The 16,429-nt window shown below is 37.3% G+C and overlaps 1 protein-coding gene and 1 pseudogene across 4 annotated transcripts in view; both read left to right on the forward strand.

Annotated features, from left to right (window-relative positions):
* Popdc1 (popeye domain cAMP effector 1) overlaps nucleotides 1-16,429 on the forward strand; it is a 34,274-nt gene that overhangs the window by 7,271 nt on the left and 10,574 nt on the right. For all 4 annotated transcript variants that reach the window (XM_013069397.3, XM_004875075.4, XM_087187923.1 and 1 more), the window contains 3 exons: nucleotides 2,952-3,076; nucleotides 8,063-8,250; nucleotides 8,967-9,075. In XM_013069397.3, coding sequence (XP_012924851.1) covers nucleotides 2,952-3,076; nucleotides 8,063-8,250; nucleotides 8,967-9,075 — 422 coding nt within the window. The remainder of the gene's footprint in view (nucleotides 1-2,951; nucleotides 3,077-8,062; nucleotides 8,251-8,966; nucleotides 9,076-16,429) is intronic.
* Nucleotides 2-2,945, forward strand: LOC147824939 (cytochrome c oxidase subunit 7B, mitochondrial pseudogene; annotated as a pseudogene).

Here is a 16,429-nt window from a genome sequence, read left to right on the forward strand (position 1 = left end):
CTAACTAAGATTGGGTATAACTTCATCATAAACAGCGTCAGATGGGCTTTGTGTTGAGGACTTCATAGTAATCCTTGTGAGGTCTATAGCATACCAAAGAGTTTCAGTCTTTGTTATTGAATTAGCAGCATATCAAGTATTTTGAAACAAGGCCTTTGCATAACATATCTATCCCTTACTTTTGAGAAAAACTATGCATGCTTTTATATATTTTTAGATTTTCCAGATAGCAGAAAATCCATTCATGTACTTTGGAACCAGATTGTATGATTTGCATCCTGGTTTTACCACTTGCAAACTGTATAACTTGGACAAGTGATTTAATCTTTTTAGCACCTCAATTTCCTGATGTATCAAATGGAATCATAATAAAACCACCTCATAGGGTTGTGAGAATTAAATAAGTATCTTCTGTCACATAGTAAGTACTATACAGTCTCAAACTGTTATTATTGAAGACACACAATTGCTGTGGCTAGTAAAGCAACATTGAACAGAAGTAATTACCCGTACACAGTAGTTAAAGAAAAAATATTTTTGGTTCTTTAACCTTGATGACATAAGTTAAATTGATTCATGTCAAAATATTAAAATAATTTAATAGGGCCGGGGATTTAGCTCAGTGGTTTCGCCACCTGCTGCGTAAGCTCAAGGACTCAAGTTTGGTCCCCAGTACCAAAAAAACCCCAACGATTTAATTGATTACTTTAGCCAGTGATTCTTGACAGATTACTCTTTCTGTTAATTTTCCTGATAATCCATTTATTCAGGTGTGTTTTTGAGCACCTGTAATGTATCAGACAAAGATTAAAGAAGACAAGTCTCTATCCCCAGAGAGACAGATGGGCAGTTACAGTGTGAGGAATTGGATGCTATGACACAGGTGTGCATCCGTGCCCAGGGGAAAGGAGAAGGTGACTGTCTCAGCAAGAAAGTGACCCAGGCCCTCTGAGGACAAACCAATGCAGCCAACTTTTGGAAGATGAGCAGGATTTTTCTGAATATGAGCATTACTCTGGCAAAAGGCACAGAAGAAAGGGAAACTTACCAGTATATTGGGGGGAATGAAGAGTAGCTCTTTGAAACTCAGATATATGAAAAATACAAGAAGAGGCTGGAAGGCTAGCTAGCAGGCAGTTTGTGAGAGTTTTATGGCTGTGTGAGTTAGGTGGGAATTGCAGCAGGAGGAGAGTAGGGTATTACACTAAAAAAGAATAAGGCCAATATATATATATATCCAAGCAGGGGTATCTGGAGGTAATTTGAATCAAACCAGCAGCAATAACCGCAATTCCATCTTCAGATCCATGATGTTTGCCTTGGCCAAAAACACATTAGGTAATCTTCCAGTTTGAAGCATTCAGCAAATGGTGGTAAGGCAGAGTCACCAGAAATGTACACCTGATTTCCATGACCAATATGGTAATACTGTATTAGTTGGTAGAGCCACATTCTATATTGCTGTATGGACATACTGTATACAGCAACAAAAATTGGAACAGAATGGAACCTTTCCCCTGTTGGCAGAGTCACCCCAAAGGAATGGAGAGATCAGTAATCATGGCAGCTGATATAATACTACTAAATTGTTTCAAAATCAAATCATAATTCATGCCAAGTAAAAGCACTGTATACATTAAAATATAGTGTGTTGAAGAAAAGTATAATTGAAACCTTTAAAAAAAGTCCAAATTTGAATTTTAAAACAGTTTTGGAGATAAAACCGACCAAAGAGATAATCTAGTCTAGTGTTTTAGACTATAAGTGAGGAAAGTGAGGTCAAGTAAAGGGATAAGCTTTATTTAGATGCTCCCAAATAATTCTGATGAGGTAAAAAATGGCAGATGAATAACTTTAATGGTCAGTGGTTAGCTTTTGTGTCCATGTGTGTTGATATATTTGTATCTTAGTTGATAATTTCATCTTAAAAATATATTAACTCTCCTACCCTAAAATTGATCAAAAGAAACTGGGGATATTGTATATAAAATGAGAGAAGAAACAGGAAGATTCCCGTAATGGATCTAAGTGAAAATTCAGGTGGTTAAAAAGTTTTGTCAAAGGCCAGGGATTTAGCTCAGTGGTTCCGCCACCTGCCTCGCAAGCACAAGGTCCCGAGTTTGATCCCCGGTACCAAAAAAATAAAAAATAAAGTTTTGGCATAACATTTGGACTCACTAGTATTAATGAAAATACAAAATATAAGTCTTTATTATCAAATGAATTTTTAAATTTTATTTCAACACCCTGCTACTGGCATTCTGAAATAGTAGGTTTATAAATTTGTACAGACCTTTTGGAAAACAATTCTTCATATCATCCAAAGTTATGAAGTTCACCTTCAGGTAATCCAGCCTAAGCAAAGAAATACAGATGTTTTTATGTATAAAGTTGCTTTTTCTTACCAAAAAGTATACCCTCAAAATATCATCTGTATCCAATAGGGAGAGAGTTAAAGATTATGATTTAATGAGTTATAGTCATGAAAAACTATGCTTACAAAGAGTTTTAATGAAATGGGAAAATTGTAATTTAAAATGTTTAAAAATTATGTATACAGTAGGGTTTCCATTTGGTAAAACTACATAACTGTAACATAGCATTAAATATCAACTGGGGTTTTCTTTAAGTTATAGAAGTATAGATTATTCCTTTTCTTTAAAAAAGATTTTCTTTGTGCTGGGGGTACAGCTCAGTGGTAGACTGCTTCCCTAACACATGTGGGGCCTGGGTTCAATCTCCAGCTCTGCTTTAAAAAAAATTCTATATTATACAAATGTTTTGCATCAAAGAATGTGGTTTTTTTAACTCAAAAAAACAAAATGAAACTGTGATATTCGACTTAGGTATTTGTAAAATACATTTGACTTGTATACAGAGGATGAGAAATTTATTAAGCTACCTGCTAAAGTTGTTTTACATATCTGACTGTTAACTTTGTTATCCAACAGGATGTACCCTCTATATTGTGTGGGCCACTCTCTACCGATGTGCCTTGGATGTAATGATCTGGAACTCTGTGTTCTTGGGTGTCAACATTTTGCATCTTTCATATCTTTTGTACAAGAAGAGACCGGTAATTACTAAAATCATTTAATAAGGAAGTGATTTTAAATATAAAAGCTTTAAAAGCATTTTGTTCAAACTAACATCTTTAGTCCCTTCAATATCATTTCTCTGAATATTGGAGTTTCCATTTGTAAATGCCTGAAAGTATAATATTTGAGAACTGTGAGATTTAGTCTACAAATGAGTTTTTAGACCTTGTTAAATCATTAGGCATGAAAGAACATGGATAATGCTCTTTTTTTTTTTTTTTTTTTGGTACCGGGGATTGAACTCGGGTCCTTGCACTTGCGCAGCAGGCAGTGAAACCACTGAGCTAAATCCCCGGCCCCTAGATAATGCTCTTTTAAAAGTCATATTGCTTATTTCCTTTGTGTACTGATATTCCATTATAAAATTACTAACAGGCAACTTCCATAAACTTCCTAATGATTTTCAAATAGTTCATGCTTTTTTTAATGTAATAACTACATATTTTTCTTATGCCCAAAATATTCACTTAAGAAAATCACCATTTTTGATGGGTACTTACCAAACACCAGTGTTTAACTTTTTATTTTCAACTCTTGATTTATCTTGTTGGGTTTTCTTGATCATACCAAGAATAAAAGTAGAGTAGGGAAAATAGCATGGCTTCTAGAAATCACACCCTACATATTTACTGAGTGCCCTATGCATGCACAAACATTCACCAAAGTAAAAGATGTAATGCTTGCCCTGATCTTATGTTCATGGCCATACCTCCATCTAGAAAACTACTAGAAAACAGATTATTAACAGGAGATTACAGTTTGAATAATATAGATGATATATGTAAAAAGCATTCCACTAGATTGTAATCTCCTCAAACATAGTAATTCAGTCTTTTTTGCTTTATTGTATTAGTCAGTTTTCTCTAAGTTATACTGGATAATAACCTAAAAATCTCAGTAACACATAACAGCAATGGACTTTTCTCATCCATCTTATATTTTGACTCTGGTAACTCTATCAGCTATCATTATACCCCGTTATCCAGTTCCTTTTAGGGTCTCTGCTGAAGTAGCGAGTTCTGTTTGGACCGTGCGATCTCATAGGAGAGGGAAGAGTACAAGAGAACAAAAGAGAAGCACCCAGTGTACCATACAGTGTCTGCTCAGAAGACACATATGTCACTTTTGCTCATATTTCATTGGCCAAAGCAAGTGACTTGGCCAAGCCTGTTACTGTGGAGAGTAAAGTAGTTAAAGGGAATATATAATCCTCTAATAGGGTCTGAGAACAGCAAATAGGAACAGTAATGTAATTTGCACATTTTTTGTTATAGTCCCTGTTCCTGTCAACCATGATTGGCACAGTAGATGGTCAGAGAAACTTCTGATGAGTAGGTACTTTCAGAGAGAAGGATTAAGAGGACTTCAGAAAGAAATTAGGTCTCGACCTCAAGAACTCCACCAAAAGTCTTCTAGACTTAATAACCAAATTCAGTCAAGTAGCTGGTTACAAGGTCAACACACAAAAATCAATAGCTTTCCTCTACACCAATGACAGACTCACTGAGAGAGAAATAGTGCAAATAATTCCTTTCACAATAGCATCCAAAGAACTGAAATACCTAGGAATCATTCTAACAAAAGAAATCAAAGACCTCTTCTCTGAAAACTATGGCACTCTGAAAAGAGAGATTGAAGATGATATCAGAAAATGGACAGACATCCCCTGCTCCTGGGTAGAAAGGATTAATATAGTGAAAATGGCCATACTTCCAAAACTGCTATATAGATTTAATGCAATTCCAATTGCGATCCCAGCAGCATACTTCATAGACCTCGAGAAAACAATCCAAAAATTCATTTGGAATAAGAAGAGACCCAGAATAGCAAAAGCAATTCTAGGTAACAGAGACATGGCAGGGGGTATCACAATCCCCAACCTGCAACTCTACTGCAAAGCTACTGTGATAAAAACAGCATGGTACTGGCAAAGAAAGAGGCCTGAGGACCAGTGGAACAGATTAGAAGATGCAGAAACAATGCCAGACACACTCAGCCATCTCGTCTTTGACAAAGGAGCCAAACACCCTCACTGGAGGAAAGATAGCCTCTTTAATAAATGGTGATGGAAAAATTGGGCTTCAACTTTCCAAAGATTAAAACTAGACCTGTATCTCTCACCATGCACTAAACTAAAATCAAAATGGATTAAAGATCTAAATATTAAAATAGAAACTCTGAACCAGTTGGAACAGAGGTTAGGTAGAACTCTTGAAGACATTGGTGTAGGAAAAGATTTTATGAACAAAACCTCAGTTGCCCGTGAACTAGCACAAACAATCAACAAATGGGATCTCTTCTTATTAAAAAGCTTCTGCACAGCAAGAGAAACCACCAGCAGTGTGAAGAGACAACCCACAATGTGGGAAAAAATCTTCACCTGCTCTTCCTCAGACAAAGGTACACTATCTCGAATCTATAAAGAACTTAAAAAGATCAGATCTCTCAAATTTAAAGACCCAATCCAAAAATGGGCATCTGAAATGGACAGACATTTCTCAGACAAAGAAGTAGAAATAACAAATAAATACATGAAAAAATGTTCAACATCACTGGTCATTCGAGAGATGCAAATGAAAACAATGCTGAGATTCCACTTCACTCCAGAAAGAATGGCTGCTATCATGAAATCAACCAATAACAAATGCTGGTGGGGCTGTGGGGAAAGAAGAACCCTGCTCCACTGCTGGTGGGAGTGTAGACTGGTGCAAGCACTGTGGAAATCAGTATGGAGATACCTCAAAGAACTAGGACTGGAAATCCCATTTGACTCCGCTATTCCACTGCTGGGGATCTTCCCCAAAGAATTAAAAGAATCATACCACAGTGATATATGTGCACCCATGTTCATAGCAGCGCAGTTTGTAATAGCTAAAACTTGGAAACAGCCCAAATGCCCATCAACTGGAGACTGGATCAAGAAAATTGTTTTTTTTATAAAATGGAGTACTACTCAGCCATAAAAAATGAGAAATTAGAGACATTTATAGCTAAGTGGATGCACATTGAGGCAATACTCTTAAGTGAAATAAATAGGACACAGATGTGTAAATACCGAATAGTTTCTCTGGTGTAAGAAACTGAAAGTGTAAATAAGGACTAAATGTATAATAGGTAATGTGAAATAGGAAGAAAAGGGGCAAAGGGGAAGGAAGTGGGAGGGCTAAGGGAAAGGATAGAAGGGAATGGGATTAATATGAGAAAATGGAAAAATAGGAACAAAATCTTTGTAAATAGGGAGGGCTGGAGGGGTTGAAGGGAGGGCTGGGCAAAGGTGAAAAACAAGAACCAAAAGAGACTATGTAAAGGTGCAAATTTCCAATGATGAATGTCATTATATTGTATACCTAAAATGTACCAATTATTAGAATGAATAGTCGATGATGTAAAATAGGAAGAAAAGGTCCAAAGGGGTAGGGGTAGTGGGAGGCACAGGGGAAAGGAAAGAAGGGAAAGAAAAACATGATGAGAAATGGAAAAAATGGAAATAAAGTCTTTGTAAATAGGGAAGGGTGGAGGGCATGAAGGGAGGGCTAGGAATGGGGAAAAAATAAGAACCAAGATGCATTATATAAAGGTACAGTTCCCAATGAGAAATGTAATTGTGTTGTATACCTACAATGTACCAATAAAAGAATTTAATACAAAAAAAAAAAAGAAATTAGGTCTCGAGCTGAGACTTGCAGGAGGAGTAGAATATGAACATGTATCACAAGATTTTTAGGTGCCTTCTTCATTACTGCACCACCTTGGATAATGTGCATGCTGGAAGTGTGACATATTTGTGAGAAAATTGTTTTATATGCTCATTACTAGTGGCCTGGAGTGGGAAAGATAAATAAATGTAATAATGACGATGACAGTTCCTAAATATCAGAACTTTCTGGAACCCCTCAAAACAAGGTTCATAAATTACTGATGTGGATGAAGCACCAAATAGGATTTAGTAGCTGTACTTTTGTCTATCAAACTATTTTTTGAAAAATATAAATGCTGGTTCTTCATCAAAATGAAACAGCAGGACAAGTAGTGTCACTGGAGGTGCTAGAGTGACATCATGTTAGAGCAGCTCTCGTGATCTGGATCTGCAGGCTTTGTAGTGCATCTGCCGGAGCTTTCACTGGACTGGGGCAGAGTTCACTCCCAGTGCAGTACAGTTTTCCATTCACCCAATTAGTGTGACTTTCAGAGACAGCACCTGGCCCAGAGCTGGGGCATGACCTTGGCCTGAGAAAATCTAACAACAGACGTGATAAAGCCATTTTGCTTTCTCTTCCTCCAGTAGCCAGCCTTATTCATTAGGGGAATTCTCCATGCTACGGCATTTATTTTAGCTTAGGATGAAACTGCTACTCTGGAGCTCCTTTATACCCTCATCTTTTCCTTCATGTGGCTTAAAAGTACAGAAATGTGAAGCAATGATCCCAGCCGTGGAGTTTGTTTTCCTCTATAGATGCAGTAAATAATTACACAGTGATAAAACATTTAATGTAAATACAATATTTGTTTCATAAATTTGTTTTTTCATTGATTCCTATTTTGTGTCTTTGTTTTCTTACTATAACATATAAGAGTTTATGTAATTTCCCTCCGTGAAACAAGTTTTTCAGGTGAAATTTTGTGTTATTTGTAGAAGTTGCTGTGGTTGGGAAGGTGAATGTTGTAACAACATCCAAAATCTCAATAGCTGCTTTATGGTCAGCAGAACAAGATGTGATCAATAGTGCCAATCTTCTCTTAAACTGTTAGAGTTGATTTTAACTGTAAAAGTGCCCTTTTAGCAAATAAAGTAGAAACTTACATCACTGCTTACCCTGTTTAAGACTCCATTGACCTAAAAACAGAAGGGTGATGGTATATTCAACAGAATTGTTTATTTATTCTTGAAATCATATTTATACCATAGAAATCAGTGTTTTGGGGTTGCTGCTTTAGTGCAGTTTCTTGCCTTTGCTACATTTCAGGTAAAGATTGAAAGGGAACTCAGTGGCATCTACCGGCGATTATTTGAACCACTCCATGTGCCTCCAGATTTGTTCAGAAGATTAACTGGACAGTTTTGCATGATTCAAACCTTGAAAAAGGGCCAAACTTATGCTGCAGAGGATAAAACCTCAGTTGATGACCGTCTCAGTATTCTCCTGAAGGGAAGGTATGGAAATAGGAATTCCTACTTTGCCTTGAATATTTTCATGACCTCTGGGAAGGAAATAAGTAAAAAAAGATGTTGCCAAATAATGGGTAAAGCAGTCAGAGTATGGTGTTGAAGAAATTTCATTTTATAATTAAACTGTGTAATCCTGTGTAGCAGCATGTTAAAGCTAGGAAGACTTCACTGCTTTGAATTTTGTTGATGTCAAAGTTTTCAAATGTGACTACTTTTAACCATTTTCAGCTTTTCAAAGTTAAGTCAAAATTGACTGGCATTAAAATTCCAGAAGCTTATGTGTACTTTAGAGGTGATTTTCCTATTTTTTGAATATCATAAAAATATAACTTCTAGGAATATCAGTCTTCTGGGAAAGAGCCAGTGGGTACTATTGTGTGGTCATAATTATTAATAACATCCCTTTCCCTCTCAAAAGTTTCCCAGTTTAAGTAACAAATTATGTAGTCACTCCAGGTGTTATAGCAATGATAACCATCAGAAGGCACATTGTCTGGTTTAATAGCGGGTTCTGGTTTTGTTTCCCTTGTATTATTTTTTTTTGAAATTACTCTTTTTCAGGAAGTGTTTTTAACTATCTGTCATCTGTGGAATCTTTAAAACTTAAGTATAAAGTACAATCCCATAAGATTATGGTGATTTTAAAGATCGTCATGTTATTTGTGAAATACATGTTTATTAACATTGTTTTCTGTTATCAGAATGAAGGTCTCCTATCGAGGACATTTTCTGCATAATATTTACCCCTGTGCCTTTATAGATTCCCCTGAATTTAGATCAACTCAGATGCACAAAGGTGAAAAGTTCCAGGTATGCTATGGTATGATTTTAAAGAAGATTGAAACTGGGCTCAGTGGTTCCGCTGCCTGCTTTGCAAGCGCAAGGTCCTGAGTTTGATCCCCGGTACCAAAAAAAAAAGGAAATTAAAACTAGTTCATAGCTCATTCAAAATTGAATGGTAATTAATAGAATGTGGCAATGACTACTGAAAAAAGAGGTTATTACATGGCATATATAGTACAATCTCATTTTTAAAAACTTTTTGGGTTTTTTTGTACATTCTTTTTTACATTTGATCAATTTTATCGGTACATTTTAGGCATACAACATAATGACATTCATCACTGGAAATTTGCACCTTTACATAATCTCTCGGTTCTTATTTTTTTCCCATCCCCCTGCCCTCCATTCAACCTCTCCATCCCTCCCTATTTACAAAGACTTTGTTTCCATTTTTTCATTTTCTCATATTAATTCCATTCCCTTTTTTCCTTTCCCCTACCCCTCCCTCTTCCCCTTCCCCTTTGCCCCTTTTCTTCCTATTTCACATTATCTATTATACCTTTTAGTCCTTATTTACACTTTCAGTTTCTGACACATTGTGTCCTATTTAGTTCACTTAAGAGTATCGCCTCAATGTGCATCCATTTAGCTATAAATGTCTCTAATTTCTCATTTTTTATGGCTGAGTAGTTCTCCATTTTATTTTAAAAAACACACATTTTTTTAATCCAGTCTCCAGTTGACAGGCAATTGGGCTGTTTCCAAGTTTTAGCTATTACAAACTGTGCTGCTATGAGCATGGGTGCACATATATCACTGTGGTATGATTCTTTTAATTCTTTGGGGAAGATACCCAGCAGGGGAATACCTGGGTCAAATGAGACTTCCAGTCCTAGTTCTTTGAAGTATCTCCATACTGATTTCTACAGTGGTTGCACAAGTCTACACTCCCACCAGCAGTGGAGCAGGATTCCTCTTTCCCCACAGCCCTGCCAGAATTTGTTATTGGTTGATTTCATGATAAGCAGCCATTCTTTCTGGGGTAAGGTGGAATCTCAGCGTTGTTTTCATTTGCATCTCTCAAATGACCAGTGATGTTAAAGATTTTTTTCATATGTTTATTTGCTATTTCTACTTCTTTGTCTGAGAAATGTCTGTCCATTTCAGATGCCCACTTTTGGATTGGGTCTTTAAATTTTGGAGGTCTGATTTTTTTAAGTTCTTTATAGATTCTAGAAAGTAAACCTTTGTCTGAGGAACAGTAGGTGAAAATTTTTTCCCACATTGTTGGTTGTCTCTTCACACTACTGTTGGTTTCCCTTGCTGTGCAGAAGCTTTTTAATAAGAAGAGATCCCACTTGTTGCTTATTTGTGATAGTTCACGGGCAACTGAGGTTTTGTTCATAAAATCTTTTCTGACACTAATGTCTTCAAGAGTTCTACCTAACCTCTGTTCCAGCCAGTTCAGCATTTCTGTTTTAATATTTAGACCTTTAATCCGTTTCAATTTTAGTTTGGTGCATGATGTAAGTCTAGTTTTAGTCTTTGGCAAGTTGAAACCCAATTTTTCCAGCACTACTTATTAAAGAGGCTATCTTTTCCTAGTGAGAGTGTTTGGCTCCTTTGTTGATGATGAGGTGGCTAAGTGTAAAATAGTGTGTGTATTAGCCACCTTCCCACTACTGAGCTAAAATACCCAACTCTCACAACTTAAAGGAGAACAGATTTATTTTAGCTTGTAGTTTCAGCTCATGGTCAGCCTGTTCCAAGGCAGGAATGGCATGGTGGGAGGGAATGACATGGTGGGAAGGAATAGCAGAGGAAAGCTGTTCAACCCATGGCAGCCAGGAAACAGAGAGAGAAGGGAGGAGCTACGAATAAGAATATACTTTCCTAGGTCATGTCCTCAGTGCTCTACCTCCAACTGCTTCCTAATAGCACATTTGGCTACTGAACTTATCAATGGAGCAGTCCACTGATGAATATACTACCACCATAATTCAATCCCCCTCCATACACATGAAAATTTTGGGGGACATTTTAAATTTAAACCATAACATTCCACCCCTCATTCCCAAAAGACTCATATCCAACTCATTATGCAAAAATGCATTTAGTCCATCACTAAAAATCACTAAAGTTTTAGTAGTCCTAATATTGCTGAAAAGTCCAAGTCCAAATTCTCCTCTGAGACTCAAGGCAAACTCTTAGCTGTAAGCCCCTTTTAAAAACCCAAAAGAAAGTTAAATACTTTCAGCATACAGTGCCACAGGGTAAACATTTTCATTCCAAAAGAGGAAAGTAGGTGGATAGAAAGGAATGGGATCAAAGAAAGACCAAAATTTAGCGAGACAAACATTAAATCATGTAGTTCTGTGTCCAGTACCCAGGGCAAGTTGTGGTGAGATGTGAACTCCAAAGGGCTTGGACAGACCCACCACCATGCATTGTTAGCTACAGCACACATAGCTTCATTCTTGGGTGGCTCTACCCACTGCCTGTTGCATTCCTCAGCAGATGTTCTATGTTCCTGGCATTTCCAAATTCCTGAAGTCTCCACTTAACTTCTGGCTTCACTCTCACAGCTTCCTGTACTGATCTCTCAGGGTCACACTGCAACTCTTACATTCTGGATGCCTATAAAATCAGTACCATGTGGCTGATATCAAGGTCTGCTACCAGTGAGAGCAGAAGCCAGGCCCCCTTGGATCTTGGTTGCAGTGGCCTCTTGAGTGCCACACACTATGAAATTAACCTTGGTGAACCAGCTCCCTAGGTAGCCCATCTTTAGCAGGGCACCCACTGGGTCTCTTCTCAAATGAAAGCTTTACAGGTTTTTACCATTGAGATTGCAATGGGTGAGGTCTTGGTAATTCTTGAGATGGCTTCAAGCCATCGTTTCTATGGTCCTGGTACAAAGTACTTAGCTTCTTTTTAATGCTAATCTTTTTTTTTTTTTTTTGGTACCAGGGATCGAACTTGGTACCTTATGCTTGCGAGGCAGGCACTGCCACCACTGAGCTAAATCCCCAGCCCTAATGCTAATCTTTTAAGCAACCATGCTTTCCTTTGCTCCAACTTTGTAGGTGCTTTCTTTCTGGGGAAATTAATAACTTTTCAAATCATTCAGCATGGCCATTTGCTCCTGATTCTCAATGGGGATCTGCCTAAAAGCAGTCAGTAGTACCCATGCCAGCCTGAGCATCAAGCTACTTTGAAATCTCCCCACTAGATTAATTAGGCCCTGGCCTTTAATTTTAGTTTCCTGTAAAGTCAGGATGTGTGTAAGATGTAGACAGATTTTCTGTCGGAGTGTAACACACATGACCTCTAGTCCAACTGCCAAAGGAGTCCTTGTTCCCAACTGAAACCTCCTGAGCCTGGCCTTTACTGTCTGCATTTCTTTTAGCATTCTGGTATTCTGAGCATTAACCAAACTTTCCCATCAAGCTCAGTTCTAGGGCTTCTCTAGCCAGCATCTCCAAATTTTCCTAAACTCCTCCTATGAACCAGTTCTAAAGGAGTCTAAATCACATGGTCAGGCACAGTCATAGCAATGACCCCACTTTTCTGGTACCAAAACTTGTATGAACATTCTTCTACACACATAAGAATTTTGGGGGACTTTTTAGATCTAAACCATAACAGAATGTATATGTACACAAAAAGAGGTCTATAAAGATATGTTCTATTTTAGCCAAGGTGTTAACATTGTTATTTCTGGTATGAGTTTGTGTGCTTTTTAAATTTCCTTTTTGCTTATTTGAATTTCTATAATTTTTCCATAGAAACTATCTAATGTTTTTATCATGAGACAAAAGGAGAATGTCTTTGTAGATAATCAGTTTACCTAAAACATATAATTGATTAATTTTATTAGGGAAAAGCAGAAAACTAGCTTTGCCCTAGAGAATTTATTTTAGTAATCATTATGAAAATATTGAATCACTTTTCCCTTTTGTTTGTAATGAGTATTTTTAAGGGCAAAGAATGAAATTATTCGTAGTAGCAGCAGTTTAAGTGTGGACTACTTGGTATAATTCTTTTTTTATTTTTTAATTGCTCCATTACATGACACTTCATTCTAATTCTTTTTGTGAGTACCTAGATGTCCCATTTGTTTTTTGTAGGAAAATAATCAAGAACATGGGTGAGAGTTTTCTTTAGTTTAAACCTCTAGGTAAGCAGCAGTAAGGAAATATTCTGAGCAATAAGGTCCATCTGTCTAGGTACAGAATGAAATTGAAGGAGATGATACAACCTGAGGGAGAAAGAAATGTCAGTTTTCTGGATAGCAAAGTCTCATTTTAGAGTCTCATTTTGAGATACCAGAGAATTTGAGATGCCACAGACTGAAGATAAAAATAAAATATTATAGGCATACAGTTTAGTTTATTCCATTCACATGATTTCAGCCTTACCCTGCTCCCTCCCTGTCTGAGTAACTGGCCTAAGTAGTTATACAATCTGTTAAAATTAAACGCATTTATTGGATGGTCTCACAGACCTTTTACTGGTATGTGTGACACTGTTCCCATGGTGACTATGCTTAAAATACAGAAAGAGGAAATTAATGCTATGTCCTGGCTCCTCTAGTTTACCTGTGACCTTGTCACTAAGGAGGTCAACAATGCCCAGAGAGTTATGTTCTTATTGTACCTTTAGTCACTACCATCTAGAAAGGAGGACAAGGCCACTTCTTTCTCCTCTCTTTCTGTCCTCTCGCCTCCTGACAGTTGCTTTTTCCAAAGCCCAGCATTTATCTATTGCATCTGTTTCTCTGTGTATAGTAGCAGCTGTTTGTTTATTATTTATTTATCTAGGCGGTACTGGGGATAGAACTCAGGACCTTGTGCTTGCAAGGCAGGCACGGTGCCACTGAGCTAAATCCCCAGCCCAGTAGCAGGTGGTTTTAAATGATAACTCAGTCTCATATTATCCTGAAGAAACTGGGATTTGGGATGTAATGGGAACCAAACCCTTGTCTCCTAAAGCAAGAGGTTCCTCAGAGGCCAGGAACACAAAAGTGTAGTACCCTTTCTGCTAGGCTTCAAATTATATTACATTTATAATTAGGTTAACAAACAGTAATTCCTACCACTAATACAGTTCTTTTTCTTCTTGGACACTGGGGATTAGATTTTGGTAGTTGAGAATTGTTGCTGGTAACTAATGGGAAGATTCTAAGAAGCTGACCAAACTTGAGGTACCATACTTGGATGAAGGATTCTGATTTATCCTTTGTTATTACCAGTCAGCTTTTCTGCACTTCTCTGCAGAGAATCTGGAGTGGCATTTTGTGTTTGGCCAGTGAATGAAAATTACTCTAGCATCATTGAGCCCGTTCCTGTACAGGCAGAGCTAACTCCATCAAAGTAAGCCCTTGGGAGAGGTTTTGCTTTGATTATTTACAAACTGTTCCTGTTGCCAGATACTCAAGAGTAAAATGTGTCTGTTGCACATCTGTGTAGGATGTGCAGCATCCTACAATATCCTCTTTCTGAAGCAAGTTCCCAAATGAAAAAATGTCATGTGCTTCCAGGGCCAATTTCTTAACTCCCTGTAGCAGTCACAGAGGACACTTGAAATTTTCAGTGGTTGGACTTCTCCACCTATATGCCTTGTACTTCCTAAGCTCATCCTTCCCTTTTGGGAGCTTTCTGACAAGCAGCTACGTCTTTTGAATATTTACTTCTTTAAATTCATTCTGTGGTCAGGCTATTGATGAATTATACAATATGACAAAAAGAAGGAAAGAAAAGGCAAGTGACTTGGTAATAGTCCATTGAAATTGCACAGCATTTTAGAGCGTTGTTCAGGCAAAGGTGTAATAATTTTAATAGTAATGGGTATAGTGACAGAGCTGAAAACACAAAGTTGGAACTTACAGTTCCTCTCCCTAGGTGCTTGCAGTTGTTTTGGTACTTACAGACCAAAAGTTACCACTTATGACTATTGGAATCTTGAGTACCATTGTTACAGAAGATAGAAGTAGTAGTGTGTTGTGTTTGTCTTCTTTTTCTTTGTGCAGTTGTTTCATATCAGTGAGCACTACTGCTGACATGTTTTTCTTTTGCATTCTGTCTCATGCTGTTGCCTTCCCATAGCCAGTAGTATATTCTGGTGCTGCAAAGCCTGAAAATCAGTTTTATTGACTTCAAGGGAAGAGGAATGTCTTGGAGACATGTATCTGTGGTCTTGTGAAATAAGTGAACACTGAGTTTTACCTGATATTTAAAGAAAACATTATCTTACTATTAAGTACGTATTTCAGTGAAGGTATAAAGCAGTTTAACCTGCTGATTTTAACTGGTATATATTAGTGCCCATGAGAACTCAGTAAGCACCAGATGAATAGACCTCTTCTAGGACAGTTTCATGCTCCTAGCATGTGAAATGCTGTATGATACATGAAAAAGTAATAAATTTTCCCCTCAAGACAGTTCACTAATCCTTATGCCAGACTTCTGTTTCTGACTCCTCAGCAATTCCCTCGTGGCACTGTTAAAGTGCCCTAATGACTTAAGAAGTATGTTTGTTTTACAGAAGCTTTAAAATCTCACATCAATTTTTCCCCTTTTTATAGGGAATAATCATATTGGACCAGAGGCCCATCCTAAAATGTCAGGCTTCCAACAATCACAGTGGTGCTCAATGCATGTTTACTGAATGAAGGAGTTAATAAATGGGCACAGACTGTTGAAGGCAAGCACTATTTTCATATCCTCAACATTAAACCTAATGCTTGTCCTAGTAGAACATTAATAAAGGTTTGTTAAATTGACATGAAGTCTTATCTGGGCCTCAGAGCAGATAGTTCCAAAAGAGCTCTTTCCCTTTGTCCAACACAAAATTAAATACGTTTCAGATGACAAAGGGGTTACGTAAGTCAACCAAGAAAGAAAATGAAAAACTCAGCTCTGTCCTTACATCAATAGGCTGAAATCCGATCTTTAGCAAATTAGGTTTGGCCACATTAAAAAGTGGATCAATATTCCTAGAAAAAGAAAGTTTGGACTTATAGTTAGAATCCCCAAAACCAAACACATTTGGATTTAAGAAATGTATCGGCATCCTTAAGACTCCATAAAATACTAAATTTCATTCGTTCTTTCAGTATGTTATTATGCATGTGCTTTGTGCCAGGCATCAAACCACTGAGGTTACGGTGGTAAATAAGTTAGACAAGATTCTTATCCCATGAAGCTCAGATTCTCAAAGGGGAGGCTGATAATAAATAAAGAAATATGATAATCTTGGGGGCAATAATTGTTTTGACAAATACAGAAGCAGGAAAATGGTAGAGAGTGACTAGGGGATGACAGTTGCACTACATATATATAACCTGTTTGTGTGTAGTCTGAGACTGTTTTTAAACACA

This window comes from Heterocephalus glaber, unplaced genomic scaffold, assembly GCF_053883595.1.
Source record: "Heterocephalus glaber isolate CG9 unplaced genomic scaffold, H.glaber_assembly_v1.0 deba00001523, whole genome shotgun sequence".
Taxonomy (NCBI): Eukaryota; Metazoa; Chordata; class Mammalia; order Rodentia; family Bathyergidae; genus Heterocephalus; species Heterocephalus glaber.